This window comes from Equus caballus, chromosome 23 (genome assembly GCF_041296265.1).
Source record: "Equus caballus isolate H_3958 breed thoroughbred chromosome 23, TB-T2T, whole genome shotgun sequence".
NCBI lineage: Eukaryota > Metazoa > Chordata > Mammalia > Perissodactyla > Equidae > Equus > Equus caballus.
Window position 1 is genome coordinate 67,790,844 of NC_091706.1, and position 24,169 is coordinate 67,815,012.

A 24,169-nucleotide genomic window follows, 5' to 3' on the forward strand; every position below is an offset into this window, starting at 1 on the left:
CAACAGTCACTCCTGGGGGGAAATGTGGGGCATGCGTGCAGGATGCAAGAGGGCTGAGAAGGAAAGCCAGCCTGTACCTGTTTGGAAACAGGCATTCCCTCTCCCTAGAGCCACTGCTTCCCGTAAGCCTTGGCCACTGTGAGGCGTCCCCCACCTCTAAATGCTCCACAAGCAGAGGGCAGCACCACCTCCTCCACCCAATGACAGAGTCTCTTAAAACTGGCCCCAGCAGGACGGCAGTAACAGAGATGGGAGAGACGGGCCAGAAATCTCAGGAACAAGCTGCCCTTCATCATCTGTCCTTCTCAAGGGGCAAGAACATTAATGTCACCTAAAAATGAGCCACAGAAAGTACCAAGATGGAAGTGCACAGAACACCATTATGAGAAAACGGGGAAGGAATTACATCCTATGGAGAATGAAATATGTCAGAAAGGCATGCCCATCAAAGACCAAGACTGCGTCCTCTGACTTCAAAACAGGCAGTGGCAGGACAGAAGGAGAACGAGCAGCACAGATCAAACCAAGAAAAGCCAGAAATAAGGTAAAAAATTTAGAGAAGAATTCAAAAGAAAAAGAAAAAGAAAAAATAATTCCAGAAATGAAGACTAACTAGAAGAAACACACCACCAAATAAACATGGTAATACCTTAAGAAGGTGAAAAGGAAGAAAAACTTTTGAAATCAGAAAGAAACGAAGATAGAGAATATGCAAACCAAACACACGAGATAGCACTTCACACCCAGTAGGACAGCCAACTAAAGGACAGACAGGAACAAGTGCTGGCGAGGAGGGAAAGTGGAAGCCCCACACACTGCTGGTGGGAGTGGAAAATGGTGCAAGAGCTGTGGAAGACAGCCAGCTGGCGGTTCCTCAAATGCTTAAACATGGGGTCACCATACGCCCCAGAATTCACTCCTACACATGCACCCAAGAGGACCGAAAATGTGTCCTCCCAAAAACTTGTACATAATGAATGCATATAGTTAACAATACTGTATTGTTTATTTGAAAGTTGCTAAGAGAGTACAGTTGTCCCCCGGTGTCTATGGGGAATTGGTTCCAGGACCCATAGATACCAAAATCCCCAGACGCTCAAGTCCCTACATATAAAATGGTGCAATATTTGCATACAACCTATGCACATCCTCCCATATACTTTAAATCATCTCTAGATTACTTACAGTACCTAATACAATGTAAATGCTCTGTAAATAGTTGTTATACTATTGTCTAGGGCATAATGACAAGGAAAAAAGTGCACATGTTCAGTACAGATGCAACCACTATAGGCTTCTCAATCACAGCTGGCTGAACCCACAGATGCAGAACCCATAGGTGTGGAGGGCTGACTGCAGATCTTAAAAGTTCTCATCACAAGACAAAAAACTTTGTAACTGTGTGAGGTGATAGATGTTAACTAGACAATGTGATGATACTGATTTGATATACATACAAATATCAAATCACTATGTTATACACCTGAAACTAACAGAATGTTATATGTTGATTATATCTCAATAAAACTAGGGGAAAAAACCAAACTTGTATATATGTTCATGGCAGCATTATTCATAATAGCCAAAAAGTGGACACAACCTCAATGTCCATCATGGATGAACGAAGGGACAAAACGAGGTCCATGCACACAATGGAGATCACTCAGTGATGGAAAGAATGACGGGCGGGTGTGTGCACAACATGCACACACACAGGTAAGTGCACAGTGACAGAACACAGCCTGGCTATCGGGGGGGACATGACTACTCAGGAGTCAGGGGTTTCTTTTCAGGGTGATGAATGTTCTGGAATTAGTGGTGACTGTTGCATGACCTTGAGAACAGACTGAACTGTACACGTTAAACAGGCGAACTGTGCAGGATGCGAGTTACAGCCTAAAAACAGGAAGAGAGGAAAGGACTCGAGTACGCTGAGCCTTGCAGACAGACCCAGAAGGACGAGCACAGCAGGAGCAGCAGAAATGAAAACAAAGCAGAGGAAAAGGACAGAAACAAGAAACGGGCAATTCAAGAAAACTTGTGATGTCAAACAAGATCTGAGATCATGTCTGGAGACAGCGTGTCAACCAGAACGACCAGCAGCAAGGCGTGTTACTCAGCTCCAATGGAAAATAACATCTTGGGCAGTTAGGCCAAACAGCAACAACCTCAAAAGGAAAGACAATCAGAGTCGTCAGTCTTGGAGAGCAGAGCTTAGTGACAGAACACAGGTAAGATGCTCGAGAAGGAGAGGCTTTCAATTATTAGGAACAGACTGTTTTCAGATTGAGTACTGTCCCTGGCAGTCCTCCCTGAGGATTCCACTAAGGAGGGAGCCTCAGAGGGACAGGATGGACCCAGAGACAGGGGCTGGCGGGGCTGGGACAGTCAGTTGCAGAGCCGGACGAGTGAGGCTAAAGGAGAGTGTGGCAGGTCGTGGCGGGGGCCCGGACCACAGAGACAGTAAGAACATAGCTATTTTTTTAAATGTGAGAACAGTGGGGGAGAGTGGAGGGAGCATACACCAACATTTTAAATGTTCTCAGGGACCATGGATGGTGGTATTAGCTATGGTGAGCCAACTGTGAGTGCAATATGGCATGGGGTAAAGGACGAGTTATGGGCATTCTAATTCAATCATCCTCTATGCTCTTAGGAACCATGATTCTCAGGATGGAAGAAAAGACATGTACACAGAAACATAAACAGTAAAGGTTAAGTAAAATCCCCCAAGTCCTAAATCTGAATCAGAAGAGTCAACACAAACTCTTGAGGTATTTCATCAAAAAAAAAGCAGCAGCACACACATATATATGTCTGTGTGTGCACAGTACATACACATGTGCATGTGCACACCTTCTCCTCTAGCTCTGTCTACAGGAAAAGCCACATATACACATCTCTATATGCACATTACATGAGTGTGTGCACCCCTTCCTCTCTAGCTCTGTCCACAGGAAAAGTCACATATACATCTGTGTGTGCACAGTACATAGGAGCGTGCGCACATCCTCCCCTCTAGCTCTGCCCACAAGAAAAGCCACGTGTACATGTCTGTGTGTGCACTCTACATACGAGCATGCATGCATGTGCACACCTTCCCCTCTAGTTCTGTCCACAAGAAAAGCCACGTGTACATGTCTGTGTGTGCACTCTACATACGAGCATGCATGCATGTGCACACCTTCCCCTCTAGTTCTGTCCACAAGAAAAGCCCAGAAATGGTAACTGGGCATGAAAGAAAGGACATAGAGATGTAACAGAGAAGAGACTCAACAAAACAAAACCCTGTAGTCATTTCATGAGGATTTTGCCTTAGAAAAATACAGTAAAAAGCATGTCGGCTGAGTGTGCATGCTTATGTATGAAGAAAGACGACTCCGTGTCTGTGTGCACAGAACGCCAGGAACAGTGACTGAGTCTACGGCAGCCCGAGTCCATCACTGCCCAGACTGTGGTCTTGAAAGGCCGTTTCCCACTAAAGAAACCAAAAAATGAAGAGAAGTGGCTGTCCCAGGTCTACGGGGCCACGTGATGCCCCAGACAGGGAGTCCCGAAACCCACAGGTCATGGCCAAGGGCCCCAGCAGCCAATGATAGGCAGGGAAAGCCACAGGACCACACAGTCACTGTGCCTCTCCTGCAAGGGCTCTAACACTTGGGCACCAAATAGGAGGTGACGGGAAGCATCTTTTTATCAAAATACCCCAAGAAATAATGAAAAAGATATGATGGAATGAGAGCATCTTTGTTCTGCAATCCCCAGTGAATGAATAGATGTAGTCACTGAGGATCAACAGGCCCTCACACATAAGAACAGACAAGAAGGCAGGAAACTACGCAGCTCCACTCCAGCCCTGCCACAGGGACGAAGCCAGGTCCGATGCAGCATCCACACCCAGCTACCAGGTGCAAGAAAGACAAGGACACAGCTACCCGGGGCACAGGCCGTGAGCACACTCAGCAAAATCCACAGGTGAGCCTGCAGGGGATGCTAGATGGTCCTTCAAGAGAGGAAGTAAAGGAAAGAGAGAGGAGGAAAGCGCCAGCAGAGACATAGCACAGTGGAAGGAACCAACAGAGCCCAACCACAGGACCAGGGAAGCAGACACCGGTGACAGCCACAAGCAGACAGCCAAGAGGTCAGGTACATTCCAGGGTCACAGTGATTCTGGGTGGAGGAGGCAGCAGGTTGGCGTTGAGACAGGCCTGTGAGGGGCCCTTGCTGTGGCTGGGAAAATGCTCTTCATCCCTCGGGCATCAGCCACGTGGGTATTTGCCCTGTAACTCATGAAGCCACATGTCTGTCCTGCGTGGCAGTTGGTATACACATTTTACACATGGAGACATGTTTCCTACAACCAGCTCAGGACGGCCCCTGTCCAATACAGATGACAATAACCATCCATGAGGGCCGTCTCCACGGGACGGGCTCTGGGCTGGAACACCAGTTAGGACAGTGTTCTCCCTCTCGTTAACCTGTCAAGAGGCTAAGAGTGCCTTTGGCTCAAAAGGGGTCTCTGAAGGCAGAGGAAGGTGAGGGTGGGGCTCGTGGGAGCCAGACTGAGCCGAGCACCTCCCCTTGCTGGATGCCGTGCTGCAGCGGGGCTGCCTGGCTCCACGCCAGGGAAGGGACTGCCTCTGCACTCGACTGGCTTGATGAGTTCACGCAAACAGACGTTAAGGAGATGCGAAGATCACCTGGTAAAGGCACAAGTTTTTTTCTCTTGGCCAGTTAAGTTTTCAAATACGATTTATTGAAGTATGAGTCACAAGAGCGTACTCCTCCTAATGTTCACACGGATAGTGTGGGAAGAAACTGCACACTTTGATTCAATATCCTAATTTAAGAGGTCAGACAACACAAGACAGGGTCAGGGCTGACCAGTATTTTTACAAGACCGTTCTCAGGGGATATTCATCAGGACTCAGGTCCGAAAACCGTATGTCCAAAGCGGAAGAAAACTGCAGCTCTTCCTGCAGACAGGCGCGCCTGCTCCCTCATGGGCTGATCTGCTTGGGGAACAGCGAGCCAGTGTGGTCCAGAAGGAGAAATGGGTGTGCTGTCCCAGCACTGAGAGTCACAAGTTTTCTTCTAAATCTTAAATGCTATTTACCTAAATAACGTTTATAATATAAACCCCATTAACAGCCCCCGGATTATCCTCAGCGCAGTCCCTGCGAGTGGCAGGGAGCATGAGACCAGCTCCCTCCAGTACAGACGCCCTGAGGCGATGGGACAGGGAATTCCTCCTGGTGAGCCCCACCCTGCCTCGTGGTGCCTCATGGCCCTCTAGAGTTAGACGCCCCGACAGCTACGGAAACATCCAAACCCTCCCGACCAGCGTGACCCTATCTTACCTGCATCACAGCCTGGGTTTTGTAGCCTCTGCCGTAGTACCTGCCACCTCGTCCAAATGTTCTGATCACCGGGGTAGAAATAACTCCTCTCGGGCGCCTGAACAAAGGAAAGAGAATGACAGCAAACTGACTTAACCTGTTACACTGACATACTGAAATAACATCAAACGGATTTAAAGGTGTCTGATCTTACGCCATGGGAAGCATGGAGTTTATAAATCACGGTCACACCAAAGATTTATTCCAAGGAATCAATCTTATTTTTTGGTCCAAATCCAGTGCATTCAATTTGAAAAATAATACCCTTCAAAAATGCTACTTCTTTAAAAACATTTAAAAAAGTTAATTGAATAATGTGTGGATAATTATGTAATGCTGGTCTAAATAAATATAAAATGCTACATATAATGGAATCCTATGCAACCACTGAGAACAGACATCATTCTTTTTTTTTTTAGGAAGATTAGCCCTGAGCTAACTGCTGCCAATCTTCCTCTTTTTGCTGAGGAAGACTGGCCCTGAGCTAATATCTGTGCCCATCTTCTTCTACTTTATATGTGGGACACCTACCACAGCATGGCTTGCCAAGCGGTGCCATGTCCACACCCGGGATCCGAACCAGTGAACCCCGAAGCCCGAAGCTGAATGTGCACACTTAACTGCTGCGCCACCAGGCTGGCCCCAACATCATTCTCAATGATGTAAAAATGTTCCTAGTAAACTCATAATTGAAAAAGGCAAGCAAGAGGCTGTTTTTTATCTATACAAATATGCTTCCATTGTTCAGAACTCACCCTCTTGCTGGTCCCCCAACAGAAACAACCTGCAGGGGGAAGGGCCCGCGGCCCCCGCGGCCCCGCCTGCTCCCGGCCCAGTGGCCCACCACAGTGCCGGCAATTTCCAGCTTCCCTCCCTGAGAAGGTATAGGTTGGATTCCTGCAGGAAAAATAGACCGTAAAACCTTTACAATCACAGAATTAAGAATGACAAAGAGACACAAGCAAGAAATTTCTTTTCAGTTGTGCTTTCTGTTTCGTAAGAAGCCCCTCCCCTGGCTTTGTGTAGACTCCTTGTTATGACATGGACTATACGCGCACACTGCTTGATTTTAACACTTTTAACTGTTGTTAAAAATACACCTGAAAGGACAAATGCGCTGGCTGTTCAAAGACCCCATGACAAGTGACATAGGTTACAACCGCAACGTGTGCAGTACAGAAACAGACCCAAAAATATCCTGTCCCTGGTGCACACAGCACGCTGTCTATATGGCCAAGATGGAAATCTGCAAACTCGGGTGGATTTTCTCTTCGGGTAGTTACTTCTGAGTTTACTACCTTAACCAAACATTACAGGAGCTAACCAGTAAATCTAGCCTGCTATTTCTTATTGTATTGTTAAATCGGAACTCCCCCAGGCAGGGTCACAAATATTCATTCTATTCACTAACTTGTATAAATTACTGCTGGCCTGCATATTCTAAGGTTTCCTGACTAACCTAAGAAAATTCTCAAGTAATTAACTGATAGCAAAACTTCTGATAAAAACAAAACAGAACCTCAATAGTCTTATTTTCTGAGAGATGGAATGGACCATAATAAACTCTCCATCATCTGATGTCAGCCATGAGGATGAGCAGCCAGGCAGCCTGTCCAACAAAATCTACCGTGAGCCTTACATGTTCTAGCAGCCACATTAAAAAAGTATAAAAACAGACAAAGTACGTTTTAATATTTTTTTCTTTAACCCAGTATATCCAAAATAATATTAATTTCAATATATAATCAATATAAAAAACTACTAATGAAATACTTTACATTCTTTTTTCTGTATTAAATCTGTAAAACCAGATGTGTACTTTGCACTTAGGACCAGCTCAGTTTGGACAAGCCACCAGTCACGTGCTCAAGAGCCACATGTGGCCAGCGGCTCCCACCCTGGACAGCGCAGGTCTCAGTCCCAGACACAATCTGGGGAAGGGCAGGGAGCAGGCTCCTCGCAAATTGCATTCCAATCCCACACTGTCCAGTCCAACCTCCCCGAGCCTTTCATCCCAGCTGCAGCTAGCGTTGAGGGGTGCAGGAGCTGAAGCCAACTGGGAAGCAGAAAGCTCGCGTCACTGTGCACTGCACGACACACAGGAACAGGAAGAAGAGCGCCCCGGACAGGGGAGAGCTGAGGGAGGCAGGAGAGGGGCATGCAAGTCCAGTGGGGAGGAGGAGAAGCCCTGAGTGCTGCCGAGAGGGCAGCGCTCGTCTGGGGGTCCTGACTCCTACAGAAGAGGTCTCATCAGCCCCGTAGGCACCACAAGGAACAGCTAGAAACACTCCTGGTCAAGAGAGAGAGGCTTGCCTACCCTAAAAGTTACTCAAAAATGTACTTGACAACCCTACATTGTGACTTGATGGCCAGATTTAGACGTGCAGTCCCAAAATGCAGGATCGTGACAAAGCCGCAAGTCACAGGCTTCTAATTCCAGTAAAACATTACTTCAAAACTAAAGGTTAAGGCTTTTTTTTTCCTCCCTTGCAAGCCTAACACAAATGAGAAGAGAAGCAATGGAAATTTAAAACTAACTTACTTACATATCTGATATTACATCTTCCTTTAAAAATGTTTCTATGAAACAAACCACGATAAACTTTTAATGCCAGGAATTCTATTGCGGCCTTAGAGTCTTCTATACAAGCATAATCCTCTTTACCAAGAGGAGGCTGTTAGGAAACACAGTTGGAAAAACACTACACTGGGTGTTACCAGGCAGCCCGAGCTCTCACAGGAGGCAACGGTCAGGGGCCGGGCACACAAAAGGGCTGTGTGTGGACACGTGCCAGCCCCGTGGGAAGGCAGAGACGGGCCACAGCTGCCGCGGAGAGCAGGACAGACAGGGGCTGGGAGAGGACGGCAAGGATGCCAGGGCGGGGCCCGCGGAAAGGATATGGTGCCGCAGTCAGGACAGGAGCGGAGGCAGAGAGCCAGCCGGCGGGAGGGCTGCTGGGGGCAAAGCTCTAGGAGGAGGCGAGGCATAATTACCGCCCTGCGACTTGCTAGTCCTGCTGCTGTCACTGCCTGAGAAGGCTCCGCAGTGTCCTGCCGCCGTCGCCACGCGGAAGGCACGGTAAGCGCCTGTCGCTACAGTTTCCCCATAGGGGCCTCCAAAGCCACAGACTCCTGTGGGACCCGGGTGGAGAGAGACGGGAGAAGGCATGAGGAACCAGGTTCAGGGGAGAGCCACCGCTGGGCTTTTGGGCAGCAGACACCCCCGTCTCTTTCAGTTGTTTTTACACTGTCTGCCAGGGAGGGGTTTCGTGGCCCCTCGCATCACCAGCAGAACAAGAGCGACATGTCACCTCGCTCGCTCTTGGGGGAGCCTTCTGCAACCGGGCACCTGCACATGGGCCCTGCCACTGGCCCGGGAGGTGGCCTCAGTGGAGGAGGGTTCCTCTGACTTCACACGTGAGAGAGGCTTAAATCACCACGTGAGGAGAGCTGTCAGCTATAGGGAGCGATTTTCAAATCTCATCTCCACAAGTCTCTGTAGCTCCCTCTCCCTCTCCCACTCTCTCTTCCAGGAGCAAGTCTGCTCCTTTCTAATGTGGAGGGCTGCTGCTGCAGACCTCAGCACTAAGCTGACAATCCATTACAAGAGCTCAACACAGCAGGCCAGCCCCACGAGAAGGCTACCCACTGCGTGCGTGCCCCTACCCTAGGGAGTGGGGGACACACTCACCTGCAAAGCCCCGCCCTCGGCCTGGAGCTGGGGGGACGGGCCCCAAGTGCCGCGGGTACACGGAGGCGGGGTAGAAGGGCAGCGCCGCAGGTGGTGGGAAGGGGAGGGGGTGGCTCTGCCGGGAGAAGCTCAGCCCTTCCAGGATGCTCTGCCGCATCTTCTCTACCTTGGCAGCTTGCTCGGCCTGCAAGTCAAGGACCGGCAGGTGAGAACTTGATTCACAAGGTTTCCATTGAATTCGAACGAATAGAAGAGAAACAAGATACACAAACTGCTTTGGGCCGTGTCAACTTCTTTACCCATAAGTAATAGTCACAATCTGCTCAGCAACACTGGTTCGCAGAATGCAAACATGACCAAAAAAACCAAAAATGCAAAAAAATTAACAGACACCTCTTATTCTCATCAACAAACATGAACTTAAATTCTGACTTTCCCAGCCTATCTTCGGTGAGAACCATTCTATAAAAGTTATTAACTGAAACAATTTGGTTCTCGACACCAATACTTCTGCCTGGACAGATGACACCGGCAGCCTCCCTTCCGCTAGTGCGCGCAGGGAGGGCAGACAAGGCCCAGCTCACCCTGAGAGCCGACTTTCCTATCACTGAGCATTAGGTCAGCAGCGACTGCATCGTACAGAGAGGGAACCGAGCCAAGGGACAGGCGCTGCTGACGGGAAGCCCGGAGCCCCGTCTGCGAGGCTGCGTGTGAGGGGACTGTTTGGTGGCTTCACGTCAGTCACAGCATGGAACAACGTAGCTGTACAACTGTGGACAGCACAACTCATGTGTGTCAAACACCACTGTGAAAAACATCTAAAACATTCAACTGTGGAGACTTTGTTAATATGCACACAAATACACAGACCAACAACCAACCTTTAACCAGAGACTCTAACAATCTGCTCCCGCGTCCATCTGTCCTCAGACGGAGCTCAACTGAGAGCCACGGTGGCACGGGGACAGCGTGTGCTCTGTAGCCTAAGGGTTAAAAGCCTGGAGCACCGTGAGCCTCTTTAAGACAATCTCCTTCACTTTATTTTTAAATTAGGATTTTAAAAAGCACACTCAAAGGGGCCAGCTCCATGGTGTAGTGGTTAAGTTTGTGCACTCCATGTCAGCAGCCCAGGGTTTGTGGATTCGGATCCTGGGTGCAGACATGGCGCCGCTCATTGAGCCACGCTGTGGCAGGCATCCCACATATAATAGAGGAAGATGGACACGGATGTTAGCTCAGGGCCAGTCTTCCTCACACACAGACACACAAAAGTACACTTGATCCTCGTTATTCATGAGTCCCAATATGCAAATTCGCCTACTCGCTAAAACCTGTTTGTAACCCACATCAACACCGGCAGCATCTCGTGGTCATTCACAGACATGTGACGGGGGACGCTGAGCTGCCGGGGAGAAGGCAACCTCCGCCTTCTCGCTTCAGCTGCTACACTGTGAACAGGTGTCCTGCTCTCTGTCTAGGTGGTGCAGGCTTCTGTTCCCGTGGGTGGCTGTGCTGTTGGAAGCAGCCCCAAACGCACCGCCGAGTACTGGTTGGTGTTCCCAAGGCCAGGCTGCACCATGCCCTAGGGAGACGAGCTCGTTCAGGCTGAGTCAGAGTCAAGGCCACCGGCCCTGAGGTCAGTGTCAGTGCATTCACATACATATAAAGACGTCTTTAAACAGAAACACACTTAAAACAAAGTTATGTCCCGAGTGGTGGAGGAAGATGCTGCAACCAGAGGCCCACAGGAACGTGACCCCGCATTCTCCCTGGGAGCAGCGGTTCAGGATTTGGTAATTCAGCATCCAAGGCGAGTTTACAGAATATGAGTACTGTGAACAATGAGAATCAAGTGTACAATACCCGTGCACCTGGGCTCACGTTGGCAACAAGCTGACACTCAAACGCTGTGCTGGGCCCAGCCTGAATCAGAATCCCTGTCACGCAGGCTCATTACCAACCCCGCACGAAAGACGACAGGTCAGCCAGTGAGCATGCCTTCATTCCAGCTGGAGGCGGCCACCTGCCCCTCCCCGCCCGCCACAGCTTGTGTTCCCACAACTGACCTGACCATCACAGAGGTCGATGAGTGGGGTCTTTTCCCGGCTTGCTTTGAGCAGTTTAGACTGAAAGAGCTTCCCATCAAAATACATCCAAGGACAGCAGTGTTCCCAGGGCACTGGCTGGCCACAAGCGTCGTTGGCAAACAGGGCCATGTCCACACCACTCATGAAGAGAGCCGACAGCTGAATGCCTCGGGGGTCGAGGTTCTCAATCTTAAAACGGAAAAGAGTGATTTCTATGCAGTAAGAACACTACAGGATCCGATTCTTTGCAACATCTGACTACAACTCTCCAGGGTTAACAAGGACACCCCCCAACCATCGCCCCCTCAACACACCCATCATTACCTCACAGGGACCTAGCACTGGCCTGTCTGAACAGAAACACTTTCTATGTTATTTAACAAGTTTAAATTTAAGAGACTGTTTTATAAACATAATGAAATATTTCAATTTGGAATTTGTAAAGCATTATACAACTGTAAAGGAATACTGTATTTAAGGTGGACACGTGACAAAGTAACAAATTATTAATGGTCTCCCTAACAGTTAACAACCCCACAATTCATTTGTGAAATAAAATTTTACACTTCAGATTCTATACACTGGGAACAGATTAACAGAAAGGATGTAAAAGGAACAATCTATTAAGATTCTACATTTTCCGAGTAGTTGTCTTAAAACATTACTTGGTATAACTTCACTCTAAAGCTTGTACTTTACGTCCACATTATCTTATGTGTTAATGTTTATATAGCAACTTATTAATGAGACTGTCAAAATGCTTTAGGAGAAATGGATAGCTTATAAATGAAAGAACACAACAACAAAAACATTGTATCTGGACCATACAGACTATCGGAACCTCGTTCCTCTTGCCCGGTCAGCAGTGCTGGGCCTGCCTGCCTTCCTTCGTACACGCAGCCCACTCTTCTACACCCGATGCGCAGGACGAGATACACACTGACAGATGCAGTCAACTCTTGATTATCTGTCTGTGAAGGGCCTCGCTGTGGATCGTCCGGGACTGGGTCTTAGCTGTCTTCCCACCCTGCACACTTATTTCCTAAGGTGATGGCGTCTCAAGAATGCAGTCTGCATGGGGTACCAACCTAAGCAGTGCATAACTGTGCAGGTAAACTGGCTTTTCATTAAAGAGAAAAAAGATCATTCCAATGCCAATAATAATGAGTTCACGATTATCTGCTGTTTTGTGCTGTGAGTGTCAACATTCCCCCATTATCAGCTAACACTGTGTTTTCCAACCTCTTTTGTTATTTTTAAGTCAGTGCAGTTCAGAACTTCCCCAACCTAGAAGTCTGTCCACCCCTCCCAGCCCACCCCGCAGATTCCTGCTTCTCCACAGTGTTGAGAGAGGAGCTAAACATGTTCAGGTAAGGGCAGGTGGGGCTGGGGGTGACGGAATTGGATGCATTTTACATCTATGAGCAGAAAGAGGAAAAGAGAGGGTGGAAACAGGAAACATTCGCCCGACTGACTGATCCCTGCAGGCCCCACCGCCCGTGCTGCACAGACGTGGAAGCCCTTCTCCTCTGAGTCTCAAGGCAGAAGGAGGGAACGTCTCCTCCTGGAATGCTGATGCTGCGGGAGTGGCACCGCAGCGACGCCAGCCTGAGCTCAGGCTGCCCGTGTAGACACGTGGCCTCAGCCCCTCCGCGAGGACGACGGCCACCAGCCTCCAGTCGCTCTCTCCTGCCAGCCCTCAGCCTCCGGGGCCAGAGGCGGGAGGACCTGGCCAAGGCGGGGGGGGGGGGGGGGGGTACGGTAATGGCGGTGCTTAAGCTGCTCTGCAGATATCTGCTCTGCCACCCGAACACATCACAGGTGTCAGCAGCGCCCTTCTGGGGAAGCTCGAAGCTGCTGCCATTTCTTGGTCCCTGCTGGTATTGGTCGCATCCACATCCAAACCCTGACTTGACTAATCCTGCTCAAAAGCACTCCGGCAGACGGCCATGTGAGCGCTAAGGTTAGGCAACGACAGCAGGTGTGTGGAGCACAGAAGCACGACCATGAAAACGAGGGCTCCTGGCGGGCTGATGTCTACCTCATCCACACACGTATATTTATGTTAAAGGGCCTCGCTGTTAGTTGACATATTTATATTCTTTCCCTAAATGTTAATTATAAAAATAATACTACCTAATATTTATGGGTGACAATAAATATATATCAGATGCCACTCTGGATTTTCACATGGATCATCTCCGTTACATCTCAGCCACCGCATACACAGGAGTTGCTCTTAGTACTCCGTCTGATACATGGAGAAACCAAGCCACAGAGACCTTAAGGCCACAAAACCGGTCACTGGCAGCGCCAGAACCTGAACTTGATGATAGAACTGGCTGCATTATTCACATTCCAACCTCATTCTCTTATACCAAGTAAGATAAAATATTCAACATTATCCAAAGTTCCTCAACTAGAGAAAACAGTGACAACACTTTCTGACTTTTTAGGAAACAGGAATATGGAATTTAATCTCAGGCCAATTAGCTCAAGAAGCAAATCCCAGGGAAGTGACTTTGTCCAACTCCTAACAGAATCCTACTTTAATCTGTCCTATTTCCCGATTTGCAACATAACCCCTTCAGGTTTCACAGACATGCTGCACGCCCCAAAACTGTCTTTAAAGCTGTCCATTTTCAATCTTTCATACTGTGCACCTGGCACGTGAAACTGTTAAGAGAATCTAAGGCAGGTACAGCGACGTCACAAGCAAGAGAGAAAGAAACTAGACGGAGGTCAGTCTGTGCAGAGGCACGCCCTCCTCCACACCCAGTCAGCACTGACATTCACGCAGGACTCAGCAGCAGTGCCTCAGAAATACACCAGGGAAAAGTGAGGGCCATCAGCCACCGTCAGGGTCCTGGAGCCACGCTGGACACTGAACATTCATGGCCACGGCAGGCAGTTGAGACAAACCTTACAAGTCACTTTAGCTAACGGTTTCAACATCTTTTCCCACCACACCTCCCATCAGAAAAGCCAACAAGAGGCCACGCTGTCAGAATTGGGTCTTTTCTTTCTCTTCTCTACGTTATTCTCAAAGCACATAGGGGACAAAAATGGGAGAAGAAAAACTGTCTGGGCAATCCAGGCCCTGGGTCCCGGCCCCGGAACAGCAGCAGAAATCAAGAGTTGACTATATCCTCAACAGTGAGATGGTAGCTCACAGAAAAGCTCCGTCATTGCTTTTGATATAGCAAAACAACTTTATGGTTAAATGAAAACGCAATTTTAAAATTCACTTTTCTATCACTGAATTTTGGGACCCTCAGCTCTGCACAGGGATTTGTATAGCATTTAATTGATGATTCTCAATCTGATAGCTGAGAGGATCTTTCATCTTAAAAAAAACAACTACCTTTCCCCCGAACGAATGCTGTTGTGTTCCCTTCCAGCTCTTTCGGGATCTATGCTGCTCGTGAATGGAGCCCTGAGGGTGCAGGCTGTCCTTGGTGAAGGGAACGCAGACCCTCAGACCAGCAAGAGCCAGAGGCACGTGGCGAGCCTGAAGTCACTGCACATGACACGGGCCTTTCTAAACACGGCTCTGGGAACGCCTGCTGTAGATACGGATCAGGGGAAACCATGAAAGCGCTAAGACCTCAAAAGAACCAAAATGAAAGCTTACAGTGGGACTGTCTTTCAAAGTTATATCCTCTGTGCTGATCCAAAAATGAAAAGGATATGGGAGAGAAGATGAACTCTGAGTAAAGCAACTTGATGGTGAACAGGCTTGGTGGGCATACCTGATACCTGGCGGTCTGATTTTCAGAACTGGGATGTCAATACTGATGTAATAATCTAAATAAGAGAAACAGGAAGCAGAGGTAGAGGGGTGGCACCACACTGCAGCAACAGTACTTCCAACACCCCTGAGCACATGTGGGGACGAGGCGGTGATGGCACCACCAGCCCAGGACAGGGGAGGGGGGCCTCGCCCAGGGACCCCAGCCAAACATTCCACAACGGAAACTTAGATTCAAAACCATTAAAAGTAACAATAATTTCCATCTAACAAACAGAAAAGCTTAATCTACAAAGTAAAGAATACAATTTGAGGTGAATTCTCCTAAGTTTTGTTGTCTTATTTAGCTTGTTTCAAAGTCATCAAAAGCCTAAGGTGACCACAAATGACATGGGCTCTGCACAGTTGAGGGTCACTCAACACTAAATTACTGAATTTAACTCGATAATTTGGCGGAAACCAGAAATTTATTGAGCCCCAACTGTAGAATACTGAAAATCTGTAAAGTGAGCCTGAAACTCCTCTGCAGGGAAAGCACGCCTTTGTCAGGAAGGGCAAAAAGATCTAAAAGTGAAGGCGATTTTGTCAAAAGAGATTACTGGATTACAAATTAAATTTTGTAAAAAAATAAACAAATAAATAACCAATGGCAAAGAAAAAACCAAAACCCTGTACATTAAAAAGAAAAGGCAGATCCACTAATTTAGCTACCTCTGAAAAGTCTTAAACTTTCTAAAATTTAGTGTAGAAATTAGAAAGCAAGTACAGCCATGCGAACACAGTGACTGATCCACGTGCAGTGAGCAGACGAGCACACCAGAAATCAGGTGAAACGTGGAGAAATTAACTTGTCAAAACCATGGAAGAACACAGGGAGCTAGTGGACAGGAGTCAGAGGACACGATGTAAATGCGACGAGGACCGGAGGAGGTGCACGTCGTCCTCAAGTGGTTTCTAAAGGGACTTACAACACCAGGAGGGCAAAGACTCCTTTTCAGAGAAAACGAGTGTGGCAATTAGGAACAACAGGACGAAATAAGGAAAAGAATCCTGGCCAGATGTTAGGAAATCTTTGAGACCAAGCCCTCCCGGGGTCTGGGATCCCACCTGAAATAAAAGCCAATTTACCTCCTGATGTGAAAACAAGAATGAACACCCACAGGTAAACAAGGGAAAGTCCTTATCGGACAAGAGCAGACTCGACCATTTCCACGAGCGGGAAGGCTCCCAAGCTCACACCAGCAGCGTGCTGCCCAGTGCGGCCAGCTGTGTCTCCCGGACCCCCACGCCAAGGACTGAGGCTGACCCTTACTTTGAGCTCCTGCAGCTGATCAGGCTCGTAGAGTTTGGGGGACAATGCCTGGGCCAGGAAGGCATCCAGCTCCTGGCGACGCAGTATCCGTGCTCCGGGCCACTGCACCATGTACCTACAGCGGGGAAGAGAGAGGGTCTGGGGTCAGGATGAGCGGTCAGCAGTCACACACACAACCTGGCGTTCAGGTTCTAGGGAGACTCAGGTGACACAAGCTGAGGGGCCTGCATGGATTTCTTACCCAGCTTTCCTATTTTCCCTGGAGGATGCAACTACAAATGACATGGCTTCTTCATCCTACAAACCCGTGAAGCGCTAGCCCTCCACCAGCCCAGGCCAGGCACTCCTTTACAAACCGTGACTTGGAAAAAAGACCATCCTGGGGACGCCTGGTCTTCTCAAGACCTTTCCTGGTTTTCCTGGCAGCAGAGACTCTAGTACTCAGTTAGAGTACCTGCTATTTCTCCAGCTGGCTTTCTATTTACATTTTAGCAGTTACCTTCTCCCTCCTTCTCCCTGTGAGTCCTGGCAGAGCCTTTCTGGAGGCAGAGAGAGCAGGGAGTGTGTACACAAAGAGAGGTGCATACATAAACACAACGGTGAAATACCATAAAACGCAGCTCCCTTGCTAGCCCACCCCGAGGGCACGGCAGTCAGGAGCAAGGTGAGGGCAGCTGACGCTCCCTGTGCCCAGCTCCTCTGTGCACGCTGCTCCCCTCTGAGCACTGACTGTTTTCAATCTCTTCCACGTTGCTCAGTCTTCTCCAGACAGCCTTTCCCATGCCTTCTCCCCAGGCCTCAAGTTTCCTAGCACAGAGGTGTGAGGGTGTCTGTGGTCTCCCGTATCGCTCCTCCTCTCACTGCCCTTCAGAAGCAGGGAAGCTGGGCACACAGTCTGTCTCGTCAGGAGAATGTGAGCTCTGGGATAAGGGCCTCGTCTGTCTTTCCCGGCCTCACCCCGGGAAGGCTCCACCCTCCTTGGAACCTCCACTCAGATCTGGCCCCTTGCGGTCTCCACGGTGCGGGTTCTGGAGACGTGGCTGCGTCTTCCCCTGCCCTCCTGACTGCTGTTGTAAGGTCATACTGGGCACTAAGTAATGTGTGGGTTCTGAGTTCATGAGAGAAACCTCAAGGAGACCGCTACCTCCCCGCTGGGTGTGCCTGCCACAAACACAGAAACGGACTCCAACCGTGAAGGAACATGGACAAATCTAGACTGAGACAGAGTCTATGCAGAGGCTGACAAACTGCACCCAGGGGCTGACCACGATGTCCTGGGGCGGCCGCAGCCGTCCGTTCACAAGGGACTATCGGCAGAGCCCTGGTCTGCAGCAGACAGTGCTCCCTCTACAGACGTCCAGCTGAAGGGAGACAGGGAGCCGGGCTGAGGGGACACATCAGCTGAACACAGCACAAGCCAAGACTCTGTTGCAAATAAAAGACAGTACTGGGACAACCGGCAGAATGCGAGTGAGACCTGTAGGTGAGGTGCATCAGCATCATCTTTCTGATTTTGATAACATCCTTGTTTTCCAAGAGACACACACTGAAGAGCTCAAGGGCAAAGGGCATTGCACCACAACCTCGGGTCAAGGGACTGAGAACAAACACACAGACCCGTGGAGAGAAGAGGAGAACGCCGCATGTAGAATGTTCACATGTCGGGCCAGCCCCGTGGCCAAGTGGCTAAGTTCACACGCTCTGCTTCAGCGGCCCAGGGTTTTGCTGGTTCAGATCCTGGACGCCAACCTACACACTGTTCACCAAGCCATGCTGTGGCAGCATCCCACATAGAAGAACTAGAAGGACTTGCAACTAGGATATACGACTAGGTACGGGGGCTTTGGAGAGGAAAAAAAAAAGCAAGATTGGCAACAGATGTTAGCAGAGGGTCAATCTTCCTCACCCAAAAAAAAAACCCCAAAAAACCGTTAACGTGTGGGGAACCTGGGTGATGAGGAACAGTCACCAACTCTTTGTACTAACCTTACAATTTCTTCAAGTTTGAAATTATGCAAAAAAACCAAAAAAGATTAAAGAAAGGGAGAAGTCTTTGTGGATGACAGCCTGGCCTTGAGATGGTTGACCCTGCCCTGCCCGAGCCATCAAGGCCCAGGGTCACGCACTTGACCTCCAGCAGGGCCACTTGACCTCAGCAGACCCTCTCCCATCACAGGTTGCAACTTCTCCAGAAAAGACCACTGGGCTGCCAGCCCCGCCCCAGTCACCCTCGGTAGGCCCTCAGAGGCAGGCACCAACTCCCTGCTCGACCTTGCCAGGCCCCTGCCGTGCCCTCCACTCTTGACCCTGAAACTACAAACCTCCTATTCAGCCCGTCCCCACATTCTTAGTAGGTGATGCCCATCAATCAAACAGAGGCCGCGCAGGCTGTCTTCCTTCACCTGCTTGTCCCATGGCCCAAAATGCAGCAGGCAGAACGGATTCTCTCAATGGAAGCAAGTGGACCAGCCTGTGTCCCGGCCCCAGATCCTTGGACTCGTCCCCACAGCTGCTCTGCCTCATCTCCCCAGCGAGCTCCTCTCAGGATCTGAAGCTGCGTGTCTCCAAGTGAGAAGCTCCCTGGCCCCATGCGCCCACCCTGCACACACGACAGTCTCGTCACGACCAACCACGTCATCTGGCCTCCACCTGCACACCGGGGGCCTGCACTGTGCTCCCCACAGCTGCTCGACACCACAGAGACAAGCAAAGGCCAAGGCTCACTCCAACACGAACCCTTCCCAGTTCCTGAGACTGCTGGTCATATTTACTAATCTTTCAAGCTCTAAAATAAGTACGTTTTTTTATAAACCACCAGAAAAAATCAATAAAGATTGTCTTAAAAACGAGGACCAGGACAATTGTAAAATCTGGGAAGACTTTACGAAGGGACCTAAAACAGGCAGAGCTGTTTCTGGAGTAATGGCTGAGGAAGGGGCGCGAGGACTGAGGCAAGCGAAGAGGACAGCAGGGCCACCTAGCAGCCCCGTCTGTGCACCTCGGGCGTGCAGCGCCCCACGACGCAAGAGCACAGACAGATAAGACGTGAAGGTACCACCGTCTCAGGGAGAATGAAACGACTTCAGTGCCTCGCTCCCACCAACACAACAGTGGCTCCTCCCACACTAATGCAGGGCCACCTCGTCCGAGGGCAGCTACACGAGCCTCAGGGCAGCACCACGTCTTCATTCAGGCTTGGCGGAAGCTGTGGGTCAGGTTCAAGGAGGACAGTCAGCTGCCCCACTAGATTCAAAGCCACACATCATTTTAAACTTGAGAGAAAGAAAAACAAAGTAGCCAAATTTATTACTGCTAATTGGATCTCAGAGCACCCAAAGTCTTAATCTTAAATTTTTGGCTAATATAAGATTTTTATTGATAAAACCGGGCCTGTAAATGAATTTTGCATTAGAGGAAACATAAGATTCTAAAACCAAAAAAAAAGAAATTGTCTTTCCCACTAGTTAATCCTCACTGGAGCTAAAGATGAGAAACTGCCACACTGTGCTCACTTAGTCGACCTCATTTAATTAAGGAAAGGTTCCTAAATAAGTCACTGGCCTTAAAGTCTGTTATGAGTTTAAGAAACTGCAGGAAACACACACCCCACTAGAGCTCTGTCTTCGTCCAGAGTTGAGCAGGCAAGACCCAAGGGGGGTGAGGGGCCCGAAGAGGGGGTCCAGCCCAGGGGCTGCAACAGCTGGGTCTGGGGCAGTGAGAGGCAGTGAGAGCCCGGGGGCAGCTGGGCCCCAGGCTCTGTCTTCAGCAGAGGGAGAGCTAGGATGGGCAGGCTGGAGGCACCAGAAGTCGTCGAGCACACAGGCATCTGTGTACCCTCAGACACACTGCACGGGCCCAGGGGCAGCGAGCGGCTATGAAGAGCCTGGTGTCTGACTGCCCCACCACCAGGAACCACGGCTGCGGGAGAAAGGGCATCTCTGGTGAGGCCAGACATCTCTGCAGGGAAGCGAGCAAGTGCTCACAGAATGACGAGACACATCAGAAGGACACAGAAGCCCAGAGCTGACAATCGAGCACCAGATCAAGTGAGGGCAGCAGTGGACTGCAAGCCACTGAAGAAGACAGCCGCAAGTCCACGTAACATAAATGCGCTGAACTCTGAGGACAGCAGTGTTTACACCCTCTCAAAGTGCCTCCCACGAAGCTTGTATCAGTTATAAGGGGACAGAGCAGCCCCGCTGGAGAAGCCTGCAGACAGCCCCTCGGCCACGTGGCCGGAGTACAGACCCACGGCCGAGACGAGACCACGAGGAGCAGAGGGCAGCTGTGCCCTCCGCCATGCCTGCTGAAGGACCCCCAGACTTCACCTCTGAAGGCCAAGAGAAGGTCTGAACTGGACCCTGAAGTTAAGACAAAAACAGGGGGGGCCGGCCCAGTGGCACAGCAGTTAAGTTCGCACATTCCACTTCAGTGGCCCAGGGTTCACCAGTTCGGATCCCGGGTGTGGACATGGCACCACTTGTCAAGCCATGCTGTGGTAGGCATCCCGCGTATAAAGTAGAGGAAGATGGGCACGGATGTTAGCTCAGGGCCAGACTTCCTCAGCAAAAATGAGGAGGATTGGTAGCAGATATTAGCTCAGGGTTAGTCTTCCTCAAAAAAAAAAAAAGAAAAGAAAAGAAACAGGGACCTGATGGTGGTGATGCTCACATGGCTATACTGTGGTTCTACAGGGAAGTGTTCTTGTTTGTTTGAAAATCACACTCACTTATCTGGGGGGAAAAGAGCTCCTTGTATTGTACTTGCAAATTTTTCCTAAGTTTGAAACTGGTTAAAAAAAAACCCTGAAGAAACTAATGAACCTGATTCAGGTATGCATGTCAACTCAATTTATCTCCCAAATGCCAACAGTGTCTGACAGGCACGCAGGGCCCCTTGGCCAAGAAGGCCTGGAAGCACACAGGGCCCAGAGCTGGGTTTTCAATCCCTCTCTCCAAGGAGAGGAGCCGGCCCCTCAGACATAACGGGTTCTGCGCAGGGCAGGGAAGCACAGGATGAACCTGGGCCTCTGATGGTGCCAGAAAGAAAGGACACACTGCGGGGACAAAGGACACAGGAGCCCACTGAACAAGCTCCCAAGGCCCGAGCTGGGATAATGTGAACAACCAAACAAACAAGGACACATCAGGTTATAACCACAGAAATCAAACAGCCGCCACAAGTCCATACTGTGGACGTGTGATCAGATAAATGAGGGGAAGAAAAGTACGTTCTTCCATAGAACAATTCCATATATTGTATGATATAGCCCCCAGAGAGCCTTCAAAACCTTTAAAATTTAAAGGATAAACTGTTTAAAATCATTATGATACTTAAATGAAACACACATTCACAAATATACCTACTCTGTTACCACATCATATGGCATCAATTCAAACCCACCTGGCATTCACACGGCCTGCGTTTCTACAGCAGGTGTAAACATGAGACGAAGACAGCATGCCTCATCCGGAACAGCCCCCACTGATGTCACACAGACGCGTCTCCGAGAGGCACACCTACCGTAGGACGCAGCACAGCACCGTGAGATGGGTGGGCACACTGGCCGGGTTGAGCATGGCGGGTGTGTCCGACCTCATGCAGGCCAGGAAGGCCCGCATCCTGCGGTTCTTGTCCTCCACGGCCTTCCCCAGCCACAGCCTCTTCAGGTTGGGGCAGGTCCACTCCCTGAAGGCGAGGGCTTCCACCAGCTCCGGGGTCTGAGGAGACTTCCCTTTGTAGGCTGCCCACTCCTTAATGATCACCGGTGAGACTACAGGAAGAGAGAGCAGAGGAGCGCCATTTGTGCCCATCCCACGGCGTGAAGCCCAACACAATAAACGCTCTAGGAACTACAGTCTCGAGAGGCCACTCTCATGTAGCAATGCCTCCTTGAGAGCAAGCCACCGGGCACCGATCCTCCCGTCTGAACACTGTGCTCTCGACTCTGCGCACTTCAGTGGCTCCTTCAGATTTCTAGTCAGGCCACCAACACAGGTCTCAATCAAATCATGACTGGATTCCCCACATAACGAGTATGCATAAGTCAAGGATGCTACACAAAATTTGCTGTAATATTTTAAACCCGTTAATAGTCTTAGTGATATCAACTGGTATAATTCATAGAAGCATGTGATTATCGTGGAAATCCATGGAAAATCCAATTTAGATGGCTAATCTTTTTCTACACAGATAAATACTTTTACTAGTTAGATTTGAGAAATAATTTGCATTTGGTAGCCACTTTCCTTGAGGACTTCTTACTTTAACAAACGTAACTGTTAAACTCTGTTTTAAAGATTAACAAGGACAAACTACAATGTGGCGAGACCCCAAAAGCCTAGTAAGACAGCAAGCAGAAGCAAGATTCTGTGTTTTGAAGTCCCCAGTGACATCAGCATACCGTAATTCTGTTCAGCAAGATTGAAGACAAAGCATAAAATTCCCCATTTCACCTCAAAAAAGCAAGAAGTTCTAAGTTGATACAATACAAAACAGTGACCTTTTATCTACAGTTGTTTTACCACTATCAAACACACAGACATTCACATTTTCCCACAAAATTTCCAAATGAATTAAGGGAAAACTACAATGGGGGAAGGCAATGAAGACAAGGCACACAAGTGTGACAAGTCTTCCCCAACCGCACTGAGCCCACAATTGACAGGCAATTGGTAGGAAAAGGTGGGTGTGCATCTCCTAAGTAACAATTAGCTCGCTTTGGTCAATAAACAGCAGAATTGAAGCAGAGCCCTGCGAGCCCCCTGGACCAGGCACGGCCTTCGCATGGCACACAGCTGGGACAGCACCATGATTCTGATGTGACCTTCGACACGGCAACTCCATCCAAATAACCATTCCCCGCCTCGGCTCATTTTCCCTAAAATAACACCTACGGCAGCTGAGAGGCTGGGAAGAACCCAAATCCTGACAAAGCGAAGTGATTAACTGGCTCATCTCTAGCTCTATCCAACTCTAAACAGGGTCAGGCAAGACAGTCATCTCTTCAAATGTCCTGAAGAATGTCCAGGGTCAGATACCTGGACACGCACCCTGTGTCAGCAAGAGGAAAAGCGCAGCCCACCCCAGACAAATCAGGGGACGTGCGCATGGGGGGCACCGTGACCAGTCACTCGCGGGACCCGCCTCCCAGGAGTAGGCTGCTGGAACTGGGTGCTGCCGAAGTCAGTTCTCCAGCAGAGCAACCCTGGTCACTGGCAAATCCCTTTCATTTACATTTGAGTATCTCAGTGTTAAAACGTTCAAGGAAAATTTAAAACACTTAAAATGTTTAAAGTCTACCACGTCAAAACAGAGATATACATGTACATATAAATACATGCATCTTTGTATTTATCAGTAATTTTAGGTGCCAAACAGAAACACACAAAGTCCCCATGGTCCAGCAGACTCCGTCCTTGGACTCACAATCCAGTCCACCCTCCAGCTGCCACAGGCTGCAGTCACACCGCTCCGCGCAGCGCCGCACGCAGAAGGCGCCGTCACACCACGGGCCCTCCCTCCCTCAGGCAGCGTCCACCCCCGCCTTGCCCCAAAGTCTCAGAGGCTGGCACCCTCTCAGCCCCAGAAGAACAGGGGAAGGGAGACTACAAAATGAGTCATTAACCAATTGCTACATTTTGATTATGTTACTCCACAAAGTTCATTTTCATGCCCAAAAGGGCAAAAATCTATTTTTTCTATGAAACATCTTCATTTTGGTGGCAAAGATTTATTTAAAAGAACTGATTAGACTTTATCTTTGGTAGTAGAACCAGTTAATCTAGGTTCTCTCATTTTTTGCCCCCAACATGCACACACGCACCCATCCACTACACACACATGTGCATACCCACCACACACACACACGAACACAGAGTACGAGTTCAGTGCATCTTCAAACACTTCCACTATAGTGTCAGGACTCGG

The 24,169-nt window shown here is 49.3% G+C and overlaps 1 protein-coding gene across 9 annotated transcripts in view; it reads right to left on the minus strand.

The window, feature by feature from the left end:
* Nucleotides 1-24,169, minus strand: part of FAM120A (family with sequence similarity 120 member A) — a 108,783-nt gene that overhangs the window by 2,729 nt on the left and 81,885 nt on the right. For 5 of the 9 annotated variants that reach the window (XM_023627593.2, XM_070248152.1, XM_070248146.1 and 2 more), the window contains exons 11-17: nucleotides 21,764-22,013; nucleotides 16,241-16,355; nucleotides 11,157-11,366; nucleotides 9,091-9,274; nucleotides 8,394-8,531; nucleotides 6,155-6,296; nucleotides 5,361-5,457 (exon numbers count right to left, since the gene is read on the minus strand). In XM_023627593.2, the coding sequence (XP_023483361.1) occupies nucleotides 5,361-5,457; nucleotides 6,155-6,296; nucleotides 8,394-8,531; nucleotides 9,091-9,274; nucleotides 11,157-11,366; nucleotides 16,241-16,355; nucleotides 21,764-22,013 (1,136 nt within the window). Of the gene's footprint in view, nucleotides 1-5,360; nucleotides 5,458-6,154; nucleotides 6,297-7,945; nucleotides 8,532-9,090; nucleotides 9,275-11,156; nucleotides 11,367-16,240; nucleotides 16,356-21,763; nucleotides 22,014-24,169 lie in introns of all 9 variants that reach the window. The other 4 variants (XM_070248144.1, XM_070248147.1, XM_070248149.1 and 1 more) reach the window with 2 other exon arrangements.